Consider the following 15,809-nt stretch of genomic DNA (forward strand, 5'->3'; position numbering starts at 1 on the left):
GGCTCCAGCAGAGCTTGCAGTGATCTGATGATCTGGACAAGCATATCTGATCTCCCCCTTCCTTGTGCAGTCATAGCAGATTCACCCCTCTTGTGAGTGCAAGCAGGAAAGAACCTGAAGTATGTAGGTGACACAGGCATGCAGACCCAGAGGGGAAGTTTGGCAACATCCTTTCATACCTTCCAGATGCTTCGTCCATGCCTCCTAACTGGGCCACAATAGCCGCCACTAGCACTGGAAGAGCAGAACAAAAAGGACAAGAAAGTAGCCAATGTAACAACAATTTTTAAAAACGGGGTCCAGAGGGCATTCTGGGAATTACAGGCTGGCTAGCTTAACAACTGTTCTAGAATGTGGAAAGTATTCTTCAAGACAAGATAACCAAGCATACAGAAGAACAAGCCTTGCTGAAGCAGAGCCAGCATGGCTTCTGCAAGGACAAATCATGTCTCACGAACATATTACAGTTCTCTGAGAGTGTCAACAAGCAGATAGATAGTGGTGATCTGGTTGACAGTGAACACTTGTTTGAAAAGCTACCTCACCCAAGACTTCTGAGAAGAAGAAGAAGAAGAAGAAGAAGAAGAAGAAGAAGAAGAAGAAGAAGAAGAAGAGTTTGGATTTGATATCCCGCTTTTCACTACCCGAAGGAGTCTCAAAGCAGCTCACATTCTCCTTTCCCTTCCTTCCTCCCCCACAACAAACACTCTGTGGGGTGAGTGGGGCTGAGAGACTTCAGAGAAGTGTGACTAGCCCAAGGTCACCCAGCAGCTGCATGTGGAGGAGCGGAGACACGAACCCGGTTCCCCAGATTACGAGTCTACCACTCTTAACCACTACTCCACACTGGCTTAGCAGTCGAGGAATAAGAGGAGAGGTCATTTACTTTCTTGGTCTGGGTCCTTCCCTCTGGAGAAACAAGCTTGCTCCATCTTCTGTATAACAGCCCTTCAGATATTGGAAGGTTTTTATGATTCTATGAAATCCAGAGGTCCTCTGTGCAATTGATGCAGCTCTCCTATTTGGATTCTCAAAGTATAGCGAATCTTTGGATTGAGGGAAGAGAAGCAGCTGAAGAGCATCACACAGATAAGGGGGGAGTTAAAGGAGGTTCACAGCCCACAACAAGCCAAGGCACAGATGTGCCCTAAATTAGTTTCTGGTGCAGCAGGAGAAAGAGGAGGGTCTAAACAAGATCCTCCCTCTCCAGCCCTGTTTCTGAGCTCTTCACCCATGGTTCACACACCAAGTGTGTCATTTGCTCTGCAGACAAACATCCTGTCCCAGGGATGTTTCAGGTGTAATTGAGATGCATTAGATGCCTCATTCTGCACAAAGCATGGCAAGTGCTCGTCATCCTCAGGGCCTGGTCCAAGGAAGAGTCTCACGGGAGCAGCACCTGAGCGTGTGCAGGTGCCCCAGTCATCCCGCAGCAATGAGGAACAAGGGTTGGAGGAGGAGGAGGAGATGCAGAATTGGCAAATAGGCCTCACATGAAGCAGAGAGAGAAACTTCTGCCTTCCTAGTGGAACAATCATCATCCCCTCCGGCAGGGGACTGGGTGGGGCTGCACCTGATGCTCTTCCAGAATAGCATTTCAAAAACAATATCAATCCAAGTGTTGAGCATAAAGAGATGATCTTCCTTAACATAAGAAGGAGAGTGCTAGATCAGGCCAGTGGCTCATCTAATCCGCCATCCCCTTCTCACAGTAGCAAACCTGTCAGAAACCAGCAAGCAGGATTCAAGGCACAAGGGCCTTCTTGCTTCCCCCAGTTTCCAGCAACAGGTATGTGGAAGCAGGGCCGGATTTAGGTTTGATGAGGCCCTAAATAAGCTCCTGAAGGGAATGGGGCCCTTTATATGTCCAGCTGTCCTTTGTCAACAGCAAATTGTCACTATTTTTTGTGTTGAATAGATGCTATATGGTCATTTATGGACCTAATAGGTATCTCAAGCCATTTGTGCATGTTGCCATGCAACAAGTCCATGCAGAATGTAGGCACCCTATATATTGTTGTTCAGTCGTTCAGTCATGTACGACTCTTCGTGACCCCATGGACCAGAGCATGCCAGGCACCCCTATCCTCCATTGCCTCCCACAGTTTGGCCAAACTCATGTTAGTAGCTTCGAGAACACTGTCCAACCATCTCATCCTCTGTCGTCCCCTTCTCCTTGTGCCCTCCAACTTTCCCAACATGAGGGTCTTTTCCAGGGAGTCTTCTCTTCTCATGAGGTGGCCAAAGTACTGGAGCCTCAGCTTCAGGATCTGTCCTTCCAGTGAGCTTTCAGGGCTGATTTCTTTAAGGATGGATAAATTTGATCTTTTTGCACTCCATGGGACTCTCAAGAGTCTCCTCCAGCACCAGAATTCAAAAGCATCAATTCTTTGGCGATCAGTCTTCTTTATGGTCCTTTGTATAGAAATGCTGTATATAGAAATGCTCAAACCAGTGATATTTGAGGGAGCAGGCTAGCAGGCGGGGCCCATGACTTCCATCATAGGAACCAACACAACACACAAACACTGTCGCTGCATGTAGGTTTTATTTTATTTGTTTTTTATCTTATATTTAGGAAATGTACATCCAGGTTTGTTTTTCCCTTTAAAAAATTTGGGGGGCCCCCAAGAGTGGGGCCCTAAGCTAGAGCCTGTTTAGCGTATATGTAAATCCAGCACTGTATGGAAGCCTTACTGCCTCCAGCTATGGAGGCTGAGCAGAGCCATCCACAGCCCTCTCCTCCTCCATGAATTTGTCCAATCCTCTTTTAAAGCCATCTTGGCTAGTGGCCCCCACTGCCCCCTGGGGGAGGGAGTTCCATAGGTTAACTATGTGAGCCCTATGTCCTGTGGTTTAACCCACAGCGCCACTAGGGAGGAATTAGCTAAATGCTTGAGATTGAAGCATACCCTGTGGGTGTGAGCTGAATCCATAACATGAAAGGTTCCACACTTCCCTTTGTCCCACAATTTCTTCCATTTGGTCTGTGGCTTCTAGCCATGCATCCAAGAGGCTTTAGTTTTGTGCCACTGCTTTCCTCGGGGAAAACCCAATGGATGTTTGCATTGATTCATCAGCAAACCTCAGCTTTTCCTGGGGGAAGCAGTGGGGCAAACCCCACCTCTTGGACCCAGGCCTAGGAGTCATGGACCAAACAGAGCCCCACATTTGTTTTGATGCTTTCTGGATGACTGCGCACAAGACTTAACATCTGTAGGTGCATTTGTCTTAAAAGACAACACGGCATGCTTGGAAATGATTCTCAAATTTTTCAATAAATGTTACAAAATAAAAATAGAAGGTTCCTGCTTGCCAAATGCATGAGTCATCCAAGCAGAGAAGAGTGGGGGTTGCATGTGCCAGCCTGCCCCCACCCTTGGTTGTTTGTCTGGGAAGGGAGCAAGTGCCGCAGGGCACAGGAGCAATTATCTCCTGCCACTTCCTCACACCAGGAATGTTGAGTCAATGGCTGAGTCAGTGCATGGCAAGAGGAGCAGTTCCCTGAAACTGAGCATCCAAACAGGGGGGAAGAGATTGCACAACTGGTTTTGCTGGGATCCAGGTGTCGCCAGCAGGAGGAAGCGATGGATAGGAAAGGTATTCCCATCATAGGGAAAGTGTCCCATAGAAAGCGCTGGGGGGGGGGGAGCGTTCCTGAGTCACACCCCGTGACAGCTACAACAACAGCAGGGACAGGAGGCGTTGAGTCCGTGGGATGCAAACATCAGGTCTGAGCCTCCAAAAACCCCTTTGCTAGGAAACTGTGACAGGCATCGTGGGTGCTGGCTGGGGTGATGCAGCACGTCACCTTGTCCCGATAGAAAATAATGATATGAGGTCATTATGAAACCAAATGCTCCAGTTTCACTGGTCTGGAGGTCAGGCTGGAAGGGTTGCCTCGTCTGAATGTGGCTCTCAGAGACGTCAGCTCACTTAAGGCCCTTCTGAAGGGACACCTTCTTCCATTATGCAGCATTAATTTGGAAAGGGAAGGAACTTCAAATGGAGAGACGGGCGTTTTCTTTTGCAGAGCTCTTGTGTGCAAGCTTCTCAGTGCCATGCGGACATCTGCTCTGCTTCTTCAACCCATGATTCCCAGCATCGGACATCTGGACAGGCAGGGGTGAGAGCAGGCTAGACACACACACATTTCAGAATCATGAGCCTGTGGAGTTGGAAGGGACCCCAAGGGTCATGTAGTGCAATCTCCTGCAATTTGAATCCATTGGTCTGAGTCCTACCCTCCAGAGCAGCAGAAAACAAGCTTGCTCCGTCTTCTGTGTGACAGCCCTTCAGTTGCTTGACGAAGGCCATTATATCACCTCCCAGTCTTCTCTTCTGCAGGCTAAAAGGCTTCATTCCTTAACACGTCACCTTTCCAAATTATAGCTGTTCAACACTTATTCACAAGAAAGCACTTGGAAGGGAGGGGAAAGGAGAAGTCAGACTGGTTGCCCAGCTGAGCCTAAACAGGACAGAGCTGCTCCCTCTTGACTGGAGGACCCTGGCCCAGACCAGGTGTCACCGAGAGGGAGGGGGTCCTCTCCAGCCTTTGGATTTCCTCACCTCTCAACTACCTGGGCTCCCTCTCCTCACTCCCCCCCCCCCGGATTTCGACATAATTCAGGCCATTCATTAGGTATGGCTTAGACAAGGATGACATTCCTTCTTTTGCATGTTGCAGCTTCTTGCACAACTTAGCTGGGTTGAGGGGAAATTTCACAGACAAAGGGCGAGAAAGCTTTCACCTTCCCCAGTGAATTCCTGGCTGTCCAGGCAAAATGAGGCTTTTCTTACCAGCCAACTCCCCTCTCCACACGGCTTCTCTTTTTACTGAAATCTATCACAAGATCCGCCACTTCCCCTTTCTCCTCTGACTTTCGGCTTGCATCAGTTTCCTGACTCTCTTGCCTCCCCCCCCCCCCGACCCAGCTGCCATTTGCTGCCTCCTCCTTCCTTCTTTGTTCAAAGACACGAAGAGTCGGACACGACTGAACGACTGAACAACAACAAAGGGACCCCTTGGGGTCATCTAGTCTAGCCCCCTGCAATGCAGGAAGCTCAGCTAAATCCTCCTTGGGAGATGGCCACCCATTCTCTGCTTCAAAACCTCCATGGCTCTTATTCTCAGAAAGTTCTTTCTACTATTGAGCCGAAATCTCCTTTTCCATCATTTGGAATCATATCACTGTAGGGACACCGAGCATCATTGAGCCTAATCCCCTGAAACGCAGGAATATGCAGCTGTACTATACGGGGATCGAACCTGCAACCTTGGTGCTATCAGCACCCTCCTCTACCCAATTTGCTCAAGTCCTCTGGAGCAGCAGAAAGCAAGTTTGCACCACCTTCCATGGGGAATCCCTTCAGATACGTGAAGATCCTCCTTGCCTCCCTTCCCAGACTTCTGCCCCCCTCCCCCACCTCATTGCCTTGTTCTCTTTGCCAGCTGATGCCCCTGACCTGCTGTGCAAACCCCCCTGTCTGAGCATCATCCCGGGGGTGGATTAGATGGCCCTAAGGTGTCCCTTCCAACTCTAAAAGGTAAAGTTAAAGGACCCCTGACAGTTCAGTTCTGTGCAGTTGCGAATGACTCTGTGGTTGCGGTGCTCATCTCGCTCTATAGGCCGAGGGAGCCGGCATACAGCTTTTGGGTCATGTAGCCAGCAGGACTAAGCCGCTTCTGGCGAACCAGAGCAGCGCACAGAAACACCATTTACCTTCCTGCCGGAGCGGTACCTGTTTACTTACTTGCACTTTGATGTGCTTTCGAACTGCTAGGTTGGAAGGGATCCTATGGGTTCTGTTGTGTACTGAATTGCAGGCACAGCACAGTAACAGAACAGCCAGGAAATAGTTAAGGGAGGTAGGTAGTGATTGCTTTTAATTAGCTTCACCTGGGTTGGCTATGCTAGCCCAAGCACCTATATATAGCAGCAGGGTTGGGGTTTGTGTGTGTCTTTTTACTTGCTTGCTGCCATGAATAAATACGTTAATCACTGGCTGGACTCACTATATCGTTCCTTCCAACTCTACCATTCTATGATTCTACACTCCAAATCATTAAGAATTATGGGTACATTAAGGAAATAACAAGAGCCAAAGGCCAGCACAGCATCCTCTTCAAAATGACCTTAACAGATTAGAGAACTGGGCCAGAGCAAACAAGATGAATTTTAACAGGGAGAAATGTAAAGTTCTACACTTGGGCAAAAAAAAAAAAAAATGAAAGGCACAAATACAGGATGGGTGACACCTGGCTTGAGAGCAGTACATGTGAAAAGGATCTAGGAGTCTTGGTAGACCATAAACTTGACATGAGTCAACAGTGTGATGCAGCAGCTAAAAAGGCCAATGCAATTCTGGGCTGCATCAATAGGAGTATAGCGTCTAGATCAAGAGAAGTAATAGTACCACTGTATTCCGCTCTGGTCAGACCTCACCTGGAATACTGTGTCCAGTTCTGGGCACCACAGTTCAAGAAGGATACTGACAAGCTGGAACGAGTCCAGAGGAGGGCAACCAAAATGGTCAAAGGCCTGGAAACGATGCCTTATGAGGAACAGCTTAGGGAGCTGGGTATGTTTAGCCTGGAGAAGAGAAGGTTAAGGGGTGATATAATAGCCATGTTCAAATATATAAAAGGATGTCATCTAGAGGAGGGTGAAAGGTTGTTTTCTGCTGCTCCAGAGAAGCGGACACGGGGCAATGGATTCAAACTACAAGAAAGAAGATTCCACCTAAACATTAGAAAGAACTTCCTGACAGTGAGAGCTGTTGGACAGTGGAATTTGCTGCCAAGGAGTGTGGTGGAGTCTCCTTCTTTGGAGGCCTTTAAGCGGAGGCTTGACAGCCATCTGTCAGGAATGCTTTGATGGTGTTTCCTGCTTGGCAGGGGGTTGGACTGGATGGCCCTTGGGGTCTCTTCCAACTCTAGGATTCTAGGATTCTATGATTCTCTTCTCACAGTGGCCAATCAAATGCTTCAAATGGAAATCAGCAAGCAAGGTTTGAGCGCAAGAGTCCTCTCCTCTGCTCCTGCTCTTCCCAGCAACTGGCATTCAGAGGCAGAGCAGAGCCCTCCTGGCTGGCAGCCACCAAGAGCCTTTCCTCCATGGATTGGCCCAATCCTCTTTTCAAGCCATCCCTGCTCCTAATTCTTCTCCCACCTTGGCCTGGCCAAGCTGTCTGATCCACCTGAGTGTGGAATGGGTCGTTTTGTGGGGGGGGGGGTGCTGGCTTCGGTCCCTGGGGTGAGCAGCGGAAGCAGGTGTGCCCAGAGGAGGGCAGTCAGGAGGGAAAGGGAAAGGGCACTTCAGGCAAAGGAAAGGATGAGCTCTTGTGCTGCCCCCCCCACCCCCAGGCAGCACAGCCGAGGCTTCTCCCAGAACCCAGAGCAGGAGGGCTATTTTGGGCCAGTCCCAGCTGCTCCCTCAGCAGAACCGGCACATCTTGCCAGGTAGGTCACTGGGAGTCAGCCCCGCCCTGGAAGGCATTTAATGCTCCTCTGCGTGGCCTAGATCCGGATATTCCAGGCTGGATATTCCCCAGAGCACCATGGAGGCAGGTGTCCTCTGGCTCCTAACAGGACTCCTCTTGCTCCAGGGTTGTGCTGCTGCTGCCGCTGCTTCCCAGTCCCCAGATTATGGAGAGGAGAGGACAGGTGAGAGCTTGATTTTTGGAGTCGGGTCCCCCCCGGGGGGGGGGAGGAGGCTGGACCATCCCCTCTTGGGTGCTGAGGAAGAGCCTCCTTCCCCATAGAGTAGATCCAGCACCGGAAGGAGATTTTTTCATTTAGAGGAAAGGTGAGCAGGAGAGCAAGAAGCAACATGATAGACGTATATAAGATTCCGCCTGCCACGGAGAAAGTGGAGAGAGGTCTTCCTCCCTCTCTCATAGAACCCGTGGGCGTCCATGTTGGAAGTTCAGGGAAAGAAAGGAATTGTTTGCGCAGTGCAGAGTTAATCTATGGAACTCCCGTCTGCAGGAAGGAAGCGGGGATGCCCACCAACAGAGATGGCTTTAGATGAGGGTCAGTCAGACCAATCGTGGAGGAGGAGAGGGCGAGGGGTGGGCTCTGGAGGCAGGACTGCTGCTGCATCCCAGTTACTGCAAAACTGCCGGGGGGGGGGCTCCTGTGTTTGAATCCTGCTTGCAGGTTTCCCTTGGGGGCACCTGGTCAGCCACCGTGAGAACACAAAGATGAGCCCCCTTTGGCCTGATCCAGCCGGCTCTCCTTGTGTTCTTAAGGCGGGGGTTTGGGGTGGGGAGGGGGCCGGAGTTGCAGCAGCTGGAGCAGAGCAGAACCAGCCTGTTTCCCCCTCTTGGGCCAGGAATGTGCTCCTTGGCTCCCCACCAGCTGGGCCTGCAATGCTAGGGGGGTCACCTGCTCCAGGCCACCATGGGGTGGCTGAGCCAGAGAGGCCTCAGCAAGATCAGGAAAGCAAGGTGGGGGGGGAGAGGGAGGGGAAGGGTTGAGAGGCATAGTCTCTGGGACGCACCTTGTCATGGCTGCAGCTGTCAAAAGCTCTTTAGAGAGACAAGCGTTCGTGTTATCTGTCTACATACTCAGTTGCGGGGAGGTCGGAAAAGGGGGTTTACCGGTAATTATTTTAGATACTTCTTGATATACTTGGGACCAGAATAACGAAACCCAAGGGCATTCCCTGTACAGATGGAATAACACCACCTGGCTAGGAATCTGGTGTGGACTGCTATGTGGTATGAGAACGGGGCCTTCTCTGTAGTGGCTCCCCGTTTGTGGAATGCTCTCCCCAGGGAAGTTCGCCCGGCGCCTTTATTATACACCTTTAGGTGCCAGGCAAAAATGTTCCTTTTTCACCAGGCCTTTGGATGACCTGATCAATAAATATTAATATTGATATTGATATTGATAATAATAATATTGAATGAGACATATGTAGGGGGGTAGAATGCCATCTGTGCAAAACTCAGAGGGAACGTCCCCTTGTGTATGGGTGGGGGCAGCCCTGCTATTAGGCAGAGTGGAGAGGCTGCCTCAGGCGGCAGGTCCTGATGGAGAAGGCCGGGGACTGGTGGCAAGGTGGCACTGAAGGGCAGAGCTGGTCCATGCCACCCACAGCCTTCCCTAAGCCAGCTTGCTATCCATGGCTGTGGTGGGAAATATTCTCCTGTTGCCAGGGCTGAAGGGGGGGGGCGGGTTGGCTGCCAGTTCAGCTGGCTTCACAGAATCGCAGGCCTGTGAAGTCAGACGGGACTCTGAAGAGTCATCTGAATGTTGGAAGAATCGGGACAGATAAATGTCCTTTTTATGCAGAGCAATGCTTCCAAATACCGGTTGCTGGAAACTGCAGGAGGAGAGAGGGCTCTTGAACTCAGGTCCCCTTGAGACATGTGAGAACACGATGCTGGACTAGAGGGGGCCTTGGCCTGATCCAGCAGGCTTGGTCTGTCTAGTCCAGAGCTTTCCAAACTGTGCATCACAACACATTAGTGCGTTGGCTGCAGTGCGCAGGTGTGTCACACAAATGCTCCCCGCGCTTCTCCTGGGGCCAGAAAGGGGTTAGTTTAACCTCTGGTAAAACTGAATCACTGCATCATGAAGTGATGCGCGTCTAAAAAGTGTGTCACCAACATGAAAAGTTTGAGTTACAGGTGGGTAGCCGTGTTGGTCTGCCATAGTCAAAACAAAATCGAAAATTCTTTCTAGTAGCACCTTAGAGACCAACTGAGTTTGTTCCTGGTATGAGCTTTCGTGTGCATGCACACTTCTTCAGATACCTCATACCAGGAACAAACTCAGTTGGTCTCTAAGGTGCTACTAGAAAGAATTTTCGATTTTGTTATGAAAAGTTTGGGAAGCTCTGATCTAGTCCAGTCCCCTGCGATGCAGGAAACACAACCAAAGGATTCCCCAAAAGGCTTCTGTATGTGGAACTGGGAGAGGCAGCCATCTTCTCCTTCGCCTCGGGCGGCAAAATATCTTGGGCTGGCCCTGAACGGAAGATGAATGAACGGGAGATTAATGGACCAACAGCCTTCTGCCCTCTTGCACCTTCCCTCAAAATGCAGAGCCCAGGACTGGCAGGGAGAGGACCTGGATCATGCTCGCATGGGTGCTCGATCTCCTTTCTTCCCATCTCTCTTGCTTGCAGGGAAGGACGGATTCTGCCCCGCCTCCCCCAATGGGCTGTATGACCCCCCCTGCAAGGTGAACTGCGAAGCGGACAGCGAGTGCCCTGGGAGAAAGAAGTGCTGTGAATTTGCCTGCAGACACACCTGCCTGTCTGCCAGCAAAGGTACCTCTGCTTTGCCAGCCCCCGAGGAAGCGTTTCATTTACCTGCGAGATCGCCTTGCCCAGATACACACATTGGGCTGCTTGGATTGGTGGAACTGACACTATTATTTATGAGTGCCACATTGTACCCGTTCTGCCCTTGTAAGAACTTGGTATTTTAGTGTGGCAGCACCAAACTTTGACACTCCCTGCCTGTAAGGGAGTTTGGCCAAACTACGAGAGGCAGTGGAGGATAGGGGTGCCTGGCGTGCTCTGGTCCATGGGGTCACGAAGAGTCGGACACGACTGAACGACTGAGCACAAAAAGTGCATTTTTGTTAGGCAAGCATACCCAGATGTTGACAGAGTTCATGCAAGTTTTTTTATATATATAAAATTTTATTAAGTTTTCAACAACATAACACATACATAAAAACTTACAGTACATACTACCACAAAAATGCAAACTACAAAAATAAAAAAATAACAAAGTTCATGCAAGTTTTAATCTGCTTCTAGTCTAGTGTTATTTTAACTTTGTGAATGTCTAAAATTATTGCTGCTGATTCTTCTAATAGTTTCCTTCTTGATTCTTTCCAATAGCTAATAGTTTCAATGTTGTTGTAAACCACTTGGAGGTTTGTTTGTTTGATTGTTTGTTTACAATCAAGCGGTGTATAGATTTTATGAAATAACAAATAAATAAAATCTCATGGGGGTGGTCTTCAGCTTGAGTTGGTGGGTGCAAATGCACCCCGGATGACATGGGTAAATCTACCCATGTTTTCTGGAGGCCTTTCATTCCTGGGCCCAGGGAGAGAAATGGGGCAGAATTTAAGCTGGGGGTGGTTTCTGAGCCCCAGAAACAGTTCTGGAGCAAAGTGCCCTCGGAACATGACAGAGTACCAAGAAGTTGTGTGTGCCTCTGAGCATGGGCAGAGTGCCTTCCCTTCCCCGCTGAACAGCCATAGTCAGATCCCGAATTCTGGGCTTGGGGAAGAGATTGCAGCAGGCCTGTGGCTCAATCACTGTCCCATTAAGAACAGACAGGGAGAAGGGAGAGGGGGGCTGTGCAGTCACCCCATCAGACCTTGAGGCCTGGGCAACCTCAAGAAGCGGCACTGGGTGGTACAGAGAGACAAGGCAGGGCTGCGCAGGCTGTGGCCGACCTGCGATGCTGCAGGGCTCGACTGCAGCCGAGGTGCTGTGGTTCCCGCATTGCAGGGGGTTGGACTAGATGACCGTTGGGGTCCCCTCCATCTCTGCAGTTCTGTGATTCAAAGGCAGCAGCTGCCTGTCTTCAAGCCCTTTTTCAGATCCCCCTCCCCAGCACACCTTCCTTGGCCACAGAGTCCCGGCTGCCTGCCCTCCTCAAGATATGACCCTCCGTTGCTCATTCTCTGCTTTCTCGTCTGCTCCCAGAGAAGCCCGGCAGCTGCCCGCCCCCGCTGCTGAAGAAGCTCCAGGCCCCTTTGGTGTGCGACTCTTCCTGCACGGACGACGCCAGCTGTCCCGGGGCGCAGAAGTGCTGTGACTCAGGCTGCGGAAGTCGAGTGTGCAGGTTGCCTATTGGAGGTAAGGAGGAAACCGGCCATGACCTGGGGCAGGACGGAGAAAAGCAAGTCCTTCTTTGTGCAGTGCATTGTTCAGCTATGGAACTCCCTGCCACAGGAGGCAGTGAGGACCACCAACCTGGGTGGCTTTAACAAATTAATGGAGGAGAGGGGTAGCAGTAGCTACGAGCCAGAATGCCTTTGCTGTGCCTCCACAGTCAGAGGAAGTGATACATCTGAGTACCAGCAGTTGCTGGAAGCTACAGGAAGGGAGAGGGTTTTTGGACAAAGTGGGCCATTGGCCTGATCCAGTAGGCTTTTCTTATTTGGGGCAGGACCAAGTTTATTCATGCAGTGCAGTTAAACTATGGAACTCCCTCCCACAGGAGGCAGCAAGGACCACCAGCCTGGATGTCTTTACAAGAGGATTAGATGGGCATCTGGTTGGCCACTGTGAGAACAGGATGCCACTGTTCTGAAATGGGCCACTGACCTGATCCAGCACCCTGCTCTGTTTTGCTTGCACCCTGTTGACTCAATGTCTCTGGCAGTTGTTGTTTCTGCCACAGGGTGTGGCCCATGAAGGCTATCAGTGGCTATGGAGAATGACTCGGCTCTGCCTACATGGTAGGAGGCAGCAAAGCTGAAAACTGGCCAATCTCAGAAACACAGGCCCTTAGAAGTGATGCAGTGGGTGCCCATTGCCCGGGCATCAGGTCTCTCTTCTGAAGGCTGCATCAGCTCCAGACTCGGCTGATCCTATCAGTTGGGGGGGGGGGAGATCGTTGCATGTGCCTGTGCCAGGCTGAAGGCGCCCACAGGACTCTGTGCCACTGTGGCATCTGGCTAGCCACTGGGAGAACAGGATGCTGGACTAGGTGGGCTCCCTTTGGCCTGATCCAGTAGCCAGGCTCTTCTGATGCTCTGGTGGAACCTCCAGGTCCAGGGGCAGTCTATCTCAATTCCTAGGTTCTTTAAGGCATTTGGCCGCCGAGAACACATAGCACCAGTCCTAAAAGACCTACATTAGCTCCCAGTACGTTTCCGGGCACAATTCAAAGTGTTGGTGCTGCCCTTTAAAGCCCTAAACGGCCTCGGCCCAGTATACCTGAAGGAGCGTCTCCACCCCCATCGTTCAGCCCAAACACTGAGGTCCAGCGCTGAGGGCCTTCTGGTGGTTCCCTCCCTGCGAGAAGTGAGGTTACAGGGAACCAGGCAGAGGGCCTTCTCGGTGGTGGCGCCCGCCCTGTGGAACGTCCTCCCATCAGATGTCAAGGAGATAAACAACTATCTGACTTTTAGAAGACATCTGAAGGCAGCCCTGTTTAAGGAAGTTTTTTAATGTTTGATAAATATATTACTACTACTACTACTACTACAGGATACCCCCTTCGGCCTGATCCAGCAGGCACTTATTATGTCCTCACATGTCCCTCTGCCCTGCAATGCCTTTGATTTCCTTGCTGAGGAGCAAGAAGGGGCTGCATCCATGGTGAAGCAGTCTGCTAGGAGAAGGAGGGCTGAAGCCCCGGGAGGCACTGCCAGATTGGTGTGATGTCGCCCAGATGACAGGGAGGAACCAGGGGAGCTGCAGGAGGCAGAATTTCTTTCTTAGGTCTTTCTGTGACCTGATGCTGCTTCCATCCCACTGCTGCAGACCTCCCCTCCTGGGCTCAAGGATGGGGTCTAAGCCGGCACTGGGGGGTGATGGTGGAAGCAGGGCCATCTTAAGCATATGCGGCACTGGGGTGCAAAGATCCGCCCGGGGGCACGCCCCAACCCCCCCCCCCCCCAGGTTCCCCAGAGTTGTCAACCTTTTTTTAGGGAGCTGACACACCACTCTTATCTCTGCTCAGGATAAGAAAACAGGAAACATAAGGAGCCCAACACAACAAACCAGCCCGAGGCGTCAGCGTCGGTGACTAAGCAAAGCCGGGCGCCTCGTGGTGTAAGCCGTGTGCCCTGGGTGGGCCACTCCACAGCCCTACGTCAATCCCAGGTGCCCCCGAACTCACAGCGCAGACCCGCCCACAGCAGAAGAGCCCACCATGGCACTACGAACGACGGGCGGGCTCTTCCCCAGACTCCAACTCTCGGGCCCCGGACTCTCAGACTGGCGCCCCTGAGAGCCTGGCGCCCAGGTGCCCCCCACCCCTGGCACCTATGGTTAAGACGGCCCTAGAGGTGGAAGGAAACCTGTGGGAGAAAATTCCCTTTTGGGGGTTCAAGTAGAGAGGCTCACCCCAAATCCCCACCTAGTCAGACGTGATTCAGTAATGCATCACCAGACGGAGTCCAAAAGCGTCTGCGAGAGCATTTCCATTAGCGCACACCCTTTAAAAGGAAAGAAAGGTGCCACCCTGGCTGCTTCTTCTCCAGCCTAGCCCCTTCTGCCACCCCAGCTCCTCAAAGTCTCTCGTCCAGCCACAGTTCTTGGAAACACTTTGGGCTCCTCCACAAGCCATTCCTTCCTGAAACTCCGCCTGCCCAGTGCCAAGAAGACTGGCCCCTCTCTGCCTCTCTGTGTCTCTTAGAGAAGCCTGGGAAATGCCCCCTGGTGCAGCGGAAGACGCCCTCGGGAGGAGGAGGAGGAGGAGGAGGAGAGCCGTGCAGCGACGCCTGCGCCCACGACTGGCAGTGCAAAGGGGACCACAAGTGCTGCTTCTCGGGCGTCTCCATGGAATGCACCAACGTCCCCCAAGGTGCCAAGGCAGGAGGGGGCAGGCCAGGTGAGGAAGCTGCCAGAGGCGGGGCTGGCACCATGGGAGGATGGGCACCCCTGGCGGGCGAAGCTCGGGAGGCTCATAGAGTCAGAAGGCATCCCAGGGGTCCTCTAGCTCAGCCCTCTGCAGTGCAGGAATTGCAGCTCAAATCACTGCTTTCCCACCTCTCTTGCTCCAGCTGCCTGTTTGGGCTGAGGGACTGGCTCAGCTGCCTGGGGGACCCATCACGCGAGGTCCCCTTTTGCCTAGGAAGAGCAAAACGGGTGGGCTTTGGGGCAGGGGTCTCGGCACTCTTCTCCAGCAGCCGGGACCATCCCTCCCTCTAACAGTCTGGCGGGTCTGATAAGGGGGGGGGGTCCCCCTGGCAAGAGTGAAAGGATGGGGAGGGGAGACCAGGGCTGGGGGTGGTGGAGCCGGCTGCTTCCTTTTAGCTGAAGCACCCCTGGGGGAAGACCCATGGTGTGGGGGATTACAGTGTCAGACCAGGCTCTGGGAAAGGGCAGGGTTCGAATCCCCCACTCAGCTAGGAAGAAGCTCACTGGGTGTGACCTTCATTGCCTCTCGGCCTAACCTACCTCGCAAGGTTGTGGTGCGGATTGAAGGAGCAGGGGGAGAACCATGCAGACCACCTAGAATCATAGAATCATAGTTGGAAGAGACCCCAAGGGCCATCCAGTCCAACCCCCTGCCAAGCAGGAAACACCTGGAGCTCTTTGGAGGGGAAGGTGGGACAGAAATGCAATAAACAAACAAGAGGAAGGGGCAGTGGCTGCCCCACAGCTCCAAAGGCCCATGGGGGTGTCAGCCTCTGGTAGGGTGAAGGAGAGCACACACACCCCTGACCACTCGGCTTTCTCTTCTAGGGTCCCCTGAATCCAGCGCATCCTAAAAGGAGGACTCCCAGGACGGTTGGGTCTGGCCGTGGACTTGAAGACTTTCCGTCCGGAACACAGCATGTGGTAGTGTGTGAGGTGGGGGCTTCTGCAGGAGAGAGTCCCCAAGAAACCAGTGCAGCCGTTTGGGGTGCATTATCATCCAGATGGGGAGCTGCCCTCTCCTGCCCCCTTCTGGCCTCCTGTGGTACTGCTTCTGACATGCCCTTCCCTCTTCCCAGACTGTCCCAGCTAGGCTTACAGTGGTACCTCTGGTTATGTACTTCACTCGTTCCGGAGGTCCGTTCTTAACCTGAAACTGTTCTTAACCTGAAGCACCACTTTAGCTAATGGGGCCTCCTGCTGCCGCTGCGCCACCAGAGCACAATTTCTGTTCTT

General features: G+C 52.0%; 1 protein-coding gene across 1 annotated transcript; it reads left to right on the forward strand.

Moving 5' to 3' along the window:
• The first annotated feature begins 7,541 nt into the window (after positions 1-7,541).
• LOC117049185 (perlwapin-like) lies at positions 7,542-15,530 on the forward strand. Its single transcript, XM_033153899.1, has 5 exons — positions 7,542-7,666; positions 10,140-10,283; positions 11,685-11,837; positions 14,350-14,544; positions 15,402-15,530. Exons 1-5 carry the CDS (start codon positions 7,561-7,563, stop codon positions 15,425-15,427), a joined length of 624 nt encoding a protein of 207 aa, XP_033009790.1. The 5' UTR covers positions 7,542-7,560; the 3' UTR covers positions 15,428-15,530.
• The last annotated feature ends 279 nt before the right edge of the window (positions 15,531-15,809 follow it).

This window comes from Lacerta agilis, chromosome 6 (assembly GCF_009819535.1).
Source record: "Lacerta agilis isolate rLacAgi1 chromosome 6, rLacAgi1.pri, whole genome shotgun sequence".
NCBI lineage: Eukaryota > Metazoa > Chordata > Lepidosauria > Squamata > Lacertidae > Lacerta > Lacerta agilis.

What these genes read in the sequence shown, in the direction of transcription:
- LOC117049185 (XM_033153899.1), top strand. Translation starts at nt 7,561, where the DNA reads ATGGAGGCAGGTGTCCTCTGGCTCCTAACAGGACTCCTCTTGCTCCAG. An exon ending in CTGCCTGTCTGCCAGCAAAG is followed by an intron (nt 10,284 to 11,684) that starts GTACCTCTGCTT and finishes GTCTGCTCCCAG; the next exon opens with AGAAGCCCGGCAGCTGCCCG. An exon ending in GGCAGGAGGGGGCAGGCCAG is followed by an intron (nt 14,545 to 15,401) that starts GTGAGGAAGCTG and finishes TTTCTCTTCTAG; the next exon opens with GGTCCCCTGAATCCAGCGCA.